This window comes from Semicossyphus pulcher, unplaced genomic scaffold (genome assembly GCF_022749685.1).
Source record: "Semicossyphus pulcher isolate SPU_LCO1_2020_fin unplaced genomic scaffold, fSemPul1.0.p SCAF_4, whole genome shotgun sequence".
Taxonomy (NCBI): domain Eukaryota; kingdom Metazoa; phylum Chordata; class Actinopteri; order Labriformes; family Labridae; genus Semicossyphus; species Semicossyphus pulcher.
This window is the reverse complement of record NW_027211715.1, coordinates 25,129,712-25,141,107: the sequence shown is the minus strand read 5'-3', so window position 1 is coordinate 25,141,107 and position 11,396 is coordinate 25,129,712. Positions and strand designations below refer to the sequence as shown.

Here is an 11,396-nt window from a genome sequence, read left to right as displayed (position 1 = left end):
CGCGCTGCTGAGCTGGGTATTCAGGCTACATTAACGGCAGCAGGACGGCAAAGACTACTACAACTATCTCACTTCCAAGCATGCAGTCGCTGCATTTTTCGACCGGTATCAGATAAAACAGAAGAAGTGACGGTTGAGACTGAGGAAGGACGAGGGGGAGATATACCCGGACAGCCAGCAGAGCAGCAGAGCCGCCGACAGCACGGAGTTGTCGCGATGTTGTAGCTAAACCATGGACAGCAGAATAAAGTAAGACCTCTGAGTTCTGTCGCTTCTTGTTACAGAGCTGTCGAGCTAACGGCTAACGTGAGCTTCAGACACGCAGCTGAGTGTGAAACACGGAGGTATGTTTGGCGTAATGTGAGCCATCTCCAGCCGTGGATTTAACGGCCAGGCCAGCTGGCTCCACAGCATTTGGGTCAGTCTGTTGCTCTGTCTACTAGCTGACCAGCACTTAGCAGCTCGGCTAGCCAAGCAGGCAGCTTTAAATAGGCTACATGTGGGCACGACAGCGAGTGACCGAGTCCTGTGACCTAAGTCAGTCCAGATATGTTGGCAGAGAAGAGAAAACTTCCCATTCATATACACAGACTGAACCACTATCAGCACTAGATAACCTGCAAGTTATTGACACTGTTTGCTGTTGACAGTGTGACTCACGTTCAGTAGGACAGGTCTCTGTATGATTACTGATATTATTCTAAGGTGCATGTAATGGCATTCAACACAGCTGCTTTGTGTGTTAATGCAGAATACACACTTGTTGCCCATGATCGTGTGTGATAACAGCTGCCCAGTATTCCCCCCGAGTTAACACTTCTTTTTTTTCTGCTTTCAGGGAGAATCCAGACAGAACATTTGATCTGGTTGTACAGGTGGCGTGTCCAACATCTGAAAATGAAGGTATGTGGTGTGATTATTTATATTATGATGTACTGTCAGTCTGTTATCTGCTTGGTGTAGTAGACATTTTTTTCCAAGTATAATTAATAGTTTTATAGTTAGACAATTAATTTATTATTTTAACAGAAAAGTATTAGACCAATATTTTGACAGTTGATTACCAAACATCCATTTACAAGATACATATGCCCCAAGTTATGGTATTGCTGGTTATAGTATATAGGTATTTTTAATGCCTGTAGCAACCTGGGGGGCAAGTGTCAGACAAGGCTGTTAACTTTGCACTGTCAAATCAGCCTTTTTTTCTATATTTTACACGGCAAAGATTCACAGAGAGGGATACCTTTGAATGCTGAAAGACAACAGGATGAGATTTTTTTGTTAAACACTTCTTACACATGTACAGGACAAGATTAGCAAAGAGATAAGAGGTATCACTTTGTTCACAGGGGTCGCCAAAATCAACACAAACCGAAAGTTCCTCATAGGAGCTTTAAATTAAGCCTTATCATTAACATTAAATAACAGTTACATCCAAGGGCGTAGAATTGGGTAGGGACTGTAGGGACATGCCCCGACCAACATCCAGAAGTGACTGAATTGTCCCTACTTGTTGCACTTCCAACCAGCAGAGGAGTTGTTTACATGAGACAGCAGACTTTCATTTCTTTAAGTTATTTATCAAGAACAAATGCCCAACATTTTTTTCCAAGCTTCTCAAAAAGGACAATATTCTGTCAGTTTCATATCTCTGTAAATTTAACATGAAGGGTTTTGGCTGCTGGGTAGGCTAATTTTGATGGATATGTTCCTTACATTTTATAGACCAAACAATTAAGCAATACAATAATGAATGAGAGGTTGTTTGACAATGAAATCATGGACATACTAATTTTATAGGCCCTTTCCTCTATCTTGAGAAAATGGTTTTGTGTGTGCGTCTTCTTGTGTGCTGTGTGTTTGTAAAAATGACTGTTTGTAGTGTAATCACAGTAATAACAAGGCTGCACAGCCGAGATGTTATGTCTTGTTGGTGGCTCTGTTTTCCGAATGCACATGCACAGTATTTTAAGTCTGACTGTGAGCGTCACAAAACAACACTGCTTGACTGAGTTCGGTCTTGAACAATGAAAGCACTCATTATGTCTGTGGTGCTATTATGTGTGCTCTGTGAAGATCCAGAGGACTAGAAAGGGTTAATGCTGAGTTTAGCTCTAATATTGTCAGATATGTTGGTTTCTGTTTGACGGATTTTGCAGTCTGCACTGTTCTGTTATTACGCCTGACCATAAGTGAACAAGCACAGGCATTTCTCTTGTATTTATGAGTCTACATTATTGTTTCAGACAGACCATGCTTGGGTCAGCAGGCTGCTTTAACTCTTCTGCTGTTTGCAGTGGTCAAACATTCCTGCAGACAAAAAGTGTTCAGACTATCCCAGGAAATGAGTGCGGCCAATGAAGAACAACACCATATTCTACCTTTATGAATATGGGAAATAAAGCCATCTATATTTCACATCAATATCCAGTGTCGGCCACAAGTCAAATATCATGTAAAAACATTTTCACTGCACATTACACCAGCTGTCTTATTTTGCCCACTCAGTTTTGACGTTAAAGAGGTGTTATGTGGACGCTTCACTTGTGCAGCTGCTGAGCGGAGCGGAGTAGACCGAAAGTTGTCCTTGGATGTAGTTTCTGATATTGGATTTTAAACCAAACTCATAAACCACCGGCCTGCGCTATAATAACTGACTTCCCCCCACGTATGATCCAGGGTCAGACTCATATCCGGGCTCCCGCTCCCTGGAGCACAGCTACAGAGCAACGTGTGCGCAGCCCTCGGGTCAAATGGAACATTCGCATTCTGCTCAGTCATTTCAGGAAAGTGCTCCCTCTCTGCCCTGTGCTGGGTCCTGATTGGATGTAAGAGCGTCTCTGTTATGGTGCAGATGTAGATGTCTGCTAGCACGAGCTTAGCGCTGTGGTTGATGGTGTTTGAAAGGGCTGGTTTCACATAACCATATGAGGAATGAAGCACTTCTCTCTGAATCTGATCTGATCTGATCCTTTTCTTTGACTTGATTTTAGCTCGACGTCTGTATCGTATGATATGATCTTTTGAATGCTGAATTGACTGTTATCCTTGCGCTAATATCATATGTGTTAACCCCTAAAATTTGACGTGTCTTATAGCAATGCATGCATTCGTCTCTGTTCTTTAGCCCTCGCTTTTAATAGGAGCTGAAAGGGTTAATAGAGTGACTCATACCAGGACAGCTTTGGCCAGCTCTGAAACCTCCGCATTCGCTCACCACAAACTAGAGCTGTTTCTCCTTCTGCCAAACATTGAGGTACCCGGCCAAAAAGCATCACTTCACATTCACACATTATCTTCCCACTGCCTCACATAGGCAAACAAACAATAATGCAAGCATGATAGACTATAATTAAATTGTCATAGCAACATGGTGTAAAAATTAGAGCATTTGGAGAAGTGGTGAAAGGTTTCAGCCTGCTCACATTTCTCATATCTCCTCACAGTTAGGGAATATAACGTTTAATTTTAGATTGATTTTGGCCGCAGTTCAGTTGTTGTGCACTCGCTCTAACAGCTCTCCTGTTAGCATTAGTGTGCTTTACAGTGGCTGAAAGGGTTTCCTCTTTGACTGACTGGAAAGCTTGGTGTGTGTGCAGGTTTTTTTTGCTGATGCCGCACTGCTGTTGTGCCACTCTCACCACATCCTGGTCCTGCTGGTTTGAAAGTAGATCCATGTGCAGCAGCCCGACATGATAGCATTTCAGAGTAGAGGGTAGTAGTCCTTTGTTAATAGTAGTCGTGATCAAACGGCAAAGAAAGCTGTACTGTAGTCAGACAAAAATAACAAAGCCCTTTATAGATGGTCATAACACCTGTCCCTCAACTTCCTGTGCTAACTGGGTTTCACACCTTCTGTAGTCAGCGCTGTGTGTGCAGATGTCACCCACATGTTTGCAGGCCTGCAGAAAGGCGGGTTTGTATTAAGTTGTGACCTTTGCAAAGTGTTAGACATAGAATAACTCGCTCACTCATTATAAAGTTAACATTTCGACATAGAAACTGTGCAAAGCTGATGTTTACAGTCAATATTTCTCTATATGACAGGCTCTCTGAAATATGCACAGGGATGCTGATTGGCGTCACGTGCACGGTAAAATGTGCTGCTTACCTCGATGACTTTTCGGAGTTTGACCTCACTCAAAGTGAAGTTTGCACCTGTGGCTTTTCATCTAACCAGAGCGGCTCGTTCCCTTGCAAGTGTAGCTACACTCTCGCATGCACAAAACTCATCCCCGACCATTCTTACACATATTACAGGAATAATCTCGAATATTGTTTGGTCATTTGATGAATAACAGGCCACAGACAGAGTATGTCTTTCTATTGATTGATGATTCACATCCTTACCTCAAGTTTATGAAAATGTTGAGCAAGGCTGCGCTGCAAAAAAAGCCAACCGCTTATAATTTAGGGTTTTAATCAATGTCAGATCCTATCTGCTGTAGTCTGACGACGATAAAGCCTCTGGGCACAGCGATGAAGATGCCGGTGCATTACGTTCCTCCTGCTTTTGCTCTCCACACCGACTGTTTTTCCTGCATACGCCGCAGCCTGCTGATACGTGATTGGTCAATATTACTCAGACTACAAGCGTAGTACAAACGGAAACATTTGCTGTCCCTAAAATCCACGTCCCTGCCTACAGATTGTACATTTCTATGTAGAATCTGTAAATAGAGATTAGGGTTTTATAAGCCTGTAATGATAGGTCAAATGTATTAACACGTATTGATTGACTGGCTCAGTATTTCCAGTGCTAAAAAACATGACAAAGATCCAATCTGAAGTGTATTCCACTAAAAGAACTCTCTCTGTCTGTGCTGTGTTTTGTTGTAAATTGTACCAATCTGACTGCTGAAGAATTGTGATGTTAAGCCAAAAGCAATTCAACTACTGTGAATGACTCAGCCTTTGCTTGTATTAAATATCTGACCTTTAAGCCCAACAACACGTCTGATTCACAGACATCCCAGTCCAAGTTTTTGTTTCACTACCTGTAAGCGTGTCACTGAAACCTCTTTATTTAGAATAAATACCTCTGCCAGTGTTCTGAATGTGTTCCTGCTGGACAGAGTCCCGTCCTTATCCCCATGGGGAGGTTTGATTTTTCCTGCTTTTTTGGCAAACACTTGAGCTAACAACATAACATCAGTGGTGCAGGGAAGAACAGAACAGTCGGTCACCTTACAGATTTGATTCGTATACAGTAACAATGCTCTGTTGAGAGCATCAGCATTCCACAACATAAGTGTTGCTGGGGAGAAAAACAAGAAAATAAGGCTCACAGCTACAATGATGGCAGCGTTCTTATCTGGACTCGGCCCCACACTTCTAACCATGGACGTGTGGAGAGATGACAGACACTGGCCCTTTTTCCTCATGCAGGTCCATGGAGACCTGGCCTCCCTGTTCAGCTCGAGCTCAGCTCCGCTTAGCTCTGTTGGCTCGGTGCTCTGTGGATGCTCAGGCTGCGAGCGAGCGTTGCCTCAGAGCGTGACTGGCATGCTAGCTACTAGCGGCCCTGGCTACATAAAGCCATATTGATGTGCTTCCAAGATGCTGCCAAAGCTAGCAGATGACGCTAACGCTGCCAAGGCGGTAGGTGGGGACAGATGCTACCTGTCCTCGCCCGCTCCCTGCAGCCAGATTGTTGCCAGTAACAAAGCAATAAACTTAATAGATCAGCATATCAATTTTACAGCAACATTCATGCTGCAATTAGGGGATGATTTACTTAAAAAAAAACAACCTTAATGCAAGCAGCTTTGTTAGCACTGATGCCTTACAAGTCTGTGCATGGTTTGCAATGAATGCTTTTTGCTCATACCTCCCTGAGTTCAGTCTTGCAGGTCAGGTGAATTGGGAGCTCCAGATTGACTGAATGAATGTGAGTGTTTTTCCGTGCCTTACAATACCCTGACATTCTTTACAATCTGCACAACATATGACACCCTCCAGCCTGAGAGGGTGGATGAAAGCACTTGTTGTTATCTTGTTTCCGTCTCATGTTTCTGCCTGTCACTTGTATACAACTGCATGTGTTTTTTTTTTTTTGTCTGAGATAAGAGATGAGTCGTAAGCTTCAGTAAATCAAGATAACTTCTCACTTGTGTAAAAAAAAAAAAACGCCGCAGGAGCTTTAACTGTCACAACATAACTGCACTTGCATAGGTTTTGAGAATCCTTGAGAAATATGGAAATGAAACCAGAAAGCGAAGAGTAGACACATTTCACCCTTTTATTCACGTGGCCTCATAGCTTCACTTTGTCCAACTATGAAAAGTAACTTTTGTTCTGCATCCGAAGAACATTTTCGCTGAGACCCGGAGGTCTCACCGTGTCACCTACTGTTCGCTAGTTAGTCATCAATCTGCTTCTTCCTCTTGCTCTAGCCCCCTCCAGCAGCGCTGTGATGCTACATTTTTTTTCCCTTCCCGTTTCCACCCTCCGTATCCGTAGAGCAAAAATCCCGTGCAGTAGAACTTTTAGAAAAGGTTGAACGTTGACATTCTGCAAAATGTCAGAATTGCTCCTTGACCCGAGCTTTGCCGGATCTGCTGTCTGATTGGATTCCGGCTGCGTGTCGAGTTCACGGCGGGCTCAAACTCAGACGGGAGGCCATTGGAGTACTAACAGATGCCATGGCAGCAAGGAGGGTGTTGATTGGTCATTAGAGAGGCCACACTCCTCCACTTACACTCCTGAGAGGACCCCAGGGTCTCGCACTTTGTTTATCTCACAACCCTTCTGCCTTTCTCTTTTGTCTCACCCATATGACTTCACTAAATTGGCTCTTTTACACCGAATCAGATCTCCAACATGTCTTTGTTGTCTTTTAACTGTTTCCTCTGAAGCAGATTGAGGAAGTCTCTTAACTTCTCTTCTGTGGTGCGATGACGGCCACAGCCTGAATGAAACCCCCCCCCTACTCTATGTCCTCTAAGTGATCCTGTCTGATTAATTTATAATGACGTGACATACAGAAACAATCAGACTTTTGGTGTCGCTATTTCCCGCTAATGTGATGCAGTAAGAAGTATTTGGCTGTTTGTCACCTGACAGAGGATCAGAACCTTATTAATAAGGGGTTTAAATGGCATCAAGGCTGCTCAGGCAAGACATGAAAAGACTTTAAATTAAACTGATTTTAAGCTACTTGACTCTTGTGTACGGATTATATTACATTCATAAAATAAATAGGGGAAGTGTGTCAAACCTTAGATCTGCGTCATAGTATGAAATTTGGTTTACTTTCATGCAGCTGGTAAATGTTCACCAATCCAGATTAGACTGTTTTATATGCTCTGTGAACTCAGATTCCAAGGTGCATCCTCCCCCTGTCATGCCATTTTTTTTATCACTGTGTAATTAAAGTATTTCTTGAGCCAACATAAGAAAGGGTTTGCACGATGTTTTTGGGACCCTGGAGTCGCCCAGTTAGTGTTATTGCTCCCCTCAGCCCTGCTCTTTTGTTGGTGTCTGGAGTCATTTGTAGCTCCCTACGCGCAGTCACTCATCCATTCACTAACTGTGTAGTGGCCTGCTGCTTTCTGGGTTCAGCTCCAGATCTTTTCTTATTTAAAGAGAGAGAGTGAAGTAAGTGTTGTCCACACATTTCACTCCGGCCTTTTTTGTATCAGATTATATGGTGCTTCTTAAAGAGCCCCCCCAGAGAAAATCAAGTGTTTAACCTTGTAAACATCTCCATGTGGTGTTTCTCATGTGCTAGAACATATCATGGACAACATCAGCAGTCATCTCCATGTCTGGGCCTGTCTGCTTTTAAACTGCAGTGTACCAAGGACAGGCTGAACAACACGTTATCAGATTGGCAGGTTTGAGACGTCACAAACCTAAGAAGCCAATCCTGTTAATGGATGGGGTGACGCTTAGCATGTGTAACCTACGGCAACCTAGCTAGCTTGAAATGTAGTAATTAGTAGTAGTAACGTTAACGTTAGTAGTCAGTAGTGAGTTTGCGAAAATGACAATGACAGTTACAGCTGGCTCATCGCCGAACTGGTTTCAACACGTTGCCACTAAACGATGGCAGAGACGTGTTTTGTTTTCGCGACGGAGTTGGCGGGTGGAAATGTGCATAGTGGGCGGGGACTATGCAGATACAGGAATTTTAATGAGGGAGCAGGAGGAGATGGCTTGGGAGGATTTTTACAAGGCAGACACAATTTATTATTTCAAGCAGAGCATTTTAAACGTCTTAAAACATGACTGGAGCTGCTCTTTAAACTTAAAGTAAATAACTTTCTGCATTGTTTGAGTTCAATTTCTTCCTCTGTAGACACAACTGTCAAATTCCAATCTCTGTTTTTGGCCAAAAATGACACAGTAAATACAGTTTTTATTATTTCCGTCCTTTTTAATGCAGGAGAATTAAACGTTTCCTGCAACAAAAAAACGAATGCACGCTTGCTAAACTGGTTTTGCTCACTCTGTTTGCAGGCTTTGAAGAAAAGGTCTCTGTTTGTTCGGACACAAAACTCACTGTTGTTGCCGTCCTCTGTTCATTCATTCTGCACTGAAAACAGCCTCCTTTCTTTTTCACACATTTTTTCTCCTTTCTTCTCTCTTGTTCTTTCTCTTTCATGTCAACTTTTTCTGTGTGATCGCACGTTTTTTTGCACAGTCACGAACAAGGTGCAATCTTTCTCGTGCCTCTCTGTTTCTGATTATCGCTGAATATGACGGGAACAGACGGGCCCTTCAGGAAGTACGAGAAGAGGTCGCTGGGACATTTCAGGTGTTGCCATGTGACATCATTGCACTTACACATACACAAACATGCATCCACTACCATCGGCCAAAGCATGTAGAAGTAGGGTAAAACGAAATAAGGTGGGGGAGGAAGAATGAGTGGGAGCTGGGGGAGAGAGGATGAAGCGAGTGGAGGATATGCTGATGGCAGTAGTGTATAAACTGAAAGGTGAGATACTGTGGATGGAGCTTGCTGGCGGAGCGTTCCCTCTCACTGACGCAGTACTGAAACTCCAGGGGCAAACTGTCATTTGTGTGTGTGTGATAGCAGCTACATGTTCAAGTGTATAGTGTGCATACATGGCTGTGTATACGCGTGTGCACGGTTGTGTGACCGTGCACCGAGGAAGAGACGCCGAGGCTGTGAGAGCTGCAGGAGGCTCATCTGAATTCACTAATGCTGCCAGACTGGGAGAACATGGAAAGACTTCTAGGCACTGACGCTCACAGGCTATTTTTAGACCTCCCCTTTCCACGGCGAAAAAGTGGGGGAAATGTAGGGACCCGATCAATGATTTAAAATGAGATGAATTTGATGAATGCAGAAGAGTTTCATCACATCACCCTCGCTTGCAGCCTCGCAGCATTGTTGTCAGCGGCTTGTTTTTCTGTGTGTGCATGAGCTATGCGTCTGGTGTGATGGCAGATGAATTTATTCCCCTGTGACCGCTCTTAAGTTATGCTGCAGACAGCTGTGGGAATTTTATGTGTTTAAAAATAAAAAGGCAGGGATAATGTCCAGCTGAATTTCTGCTGCTTTCAAAAAACTGCCAGTGTCATGTTGAAGCTAAAAACCTCCTCAAATGTATCATGTCAAAGGATGACAATAGATGCATACAGTATATGTTCAGCACAGCAGATGGCACAAGCATGTACGGCCACAAAACGCACACGTACACCCCCCACAAACACACACACAACCATTAATTGTGAGTCAAAGAACAATGATTGGCTGCTTCTTATGCATGTAATACCAATGTGGCCTAGTTTAGCCCACAAATGAACAGGATTAGTGCAGCTCCCGCTTTAATATAGCTTTAGTGATGTTAATCTGCCTGAGTCGGGCAAATTGGATTTCATAAAAAAAAAGCTGTGCTCAAGAATATGTTGACTTTTAGGACCGTCACGTTGAGCAGATTTTATGATGACAGGATTTTAACAGGATTTGGGGATGAGTCACTTCTTATGACTGCATCAACAGGCCCTCTGCTCTTGTCGCGTGCAGCCTGAATGTTAGCCATGATGCTTTTATTATGTAGGATTCCAACCATGTTAAACAAGACACCACTTCCCTTTTCAAGTAATTTCCTTTTTTAAATTCAAACAACAGAAATTCAATACAGAAAATCAACTGAGGTCAAAACAAGGTCGAGTTAATTTAAAAACACATGTACAACAAACAGGGCTGCACGGTGCAGTGGTTAGCGCTGTCGCCTCACAGCTAGAGCCTTCATAGTTCGAAACCCGGTTCGGACGTAGTGGGCCTTTCTCTGTGGAGTTCTCCTCGTGCATGCTCTCCGGGCTCTCCAGCTTCCTCCCACAGTCCAAACACATGCTCGTTAGGTTCATTGGTGACTCTAAAATTGCTCGTAGGTGTGAATGAGAGCGTGAAAGGTTGCCCGTCTCTGTGTGTCAGCCCTGTGATTTGATTGGCGATCAGTCCAGGGTGTACCCCGCCTCTCGCCCAATGACAGCTGGGATAGGCTCCAGCCCCCCCGCGACCCTGAACAGAATTAGCTATTAGATTGGAGCAATTAGATAATGCATGGATGTACAACAAACATTACATGATGGACTCAGAAAGGGCAATCAGATTCCCATGTTAAACTACACACTTCTTCAGCAAGTGCAATCTCTGTGAGTTTAACAACAGTATTGAAATTAAGAGTAAATAGACGACACAGTATCCTGCCAGTCAATATTGCTATAGGTTTACATATAGCCGACTAGTATGTTTAAAAAAAAAAATCTTTATTTTATGCAGCTTCTGAGGAGTATGATATCGCTGGTAAAGAAAATTGCAATCAATTCTGAATCTGAATTAGCCAAATGGTTACACAAACTACACAAAGACACAGATCTTCACACGTGGCCTCATCTTTATGCGTGTTTAAGTGTGATTCCCACCTTTCTTTTGATTTATGTACGTTTGGCCGTGGGCACTTTTGCATTAACGTTGATTACACTGTGGCTATGAATTTATATGGACCTCAGTTATCATGGAGCAGGTGTTCAAAACTTAACATATCTGGCAAAGATTTTTCATCACCAAGGTTATTCCTGAGGAAACTCCATAGTTAGGGTTATGAATATAAGTGCTATTTTGAAAATTTGTATCTTTCAACTGCCAGACTGATTATCATCATCAAAATTAAGTGGAACTAACATGTTTGTCATAGAGCTATTTTTAGTGACAGTGGTGCTACTTCTAAAAACTTATGGCGACTACCTGAAGGAAGTATTAGTAGTCATCTTTTCTAAGTAAGTCTTTTATAATCACAATTGTTCAAAGGGACTTTTTTCCTCTTTTCCATATTAATTTTACATGCTGACAATGAGCTATGTTGTTCAAACACTGTGCAAAGTCTGAGAGAGAGAGAGACAGCTACATTGGTGAG

The 11,396-nt window shown here is 43.0% G+C and overlaps 1 protein-coding gene across 1 annotated transcript in view; it reads left to right on the top strand.

The window, feature by feature from the left end:
* Positions 1 to 11,396, top strand: part of dennd1b (DENN/MADD domain containing 1B) — a 120,724-nt gene continuing 109,328 nt past the window's right edge. The window contains exons 1-2 of the mRNA XM_069680173.1: positions 1 to 249; positions 839 to 903. Coding sequence (XP_069536274.1) covers positions 233 to 249; positions 839 to 903 — 82 coding nt within the window. The 5' untranslated portion in view covers positions 1 to 232. The remainder of the gene's footprint in view (positions 250 to 838; positions 904 to 11,396) is intronic.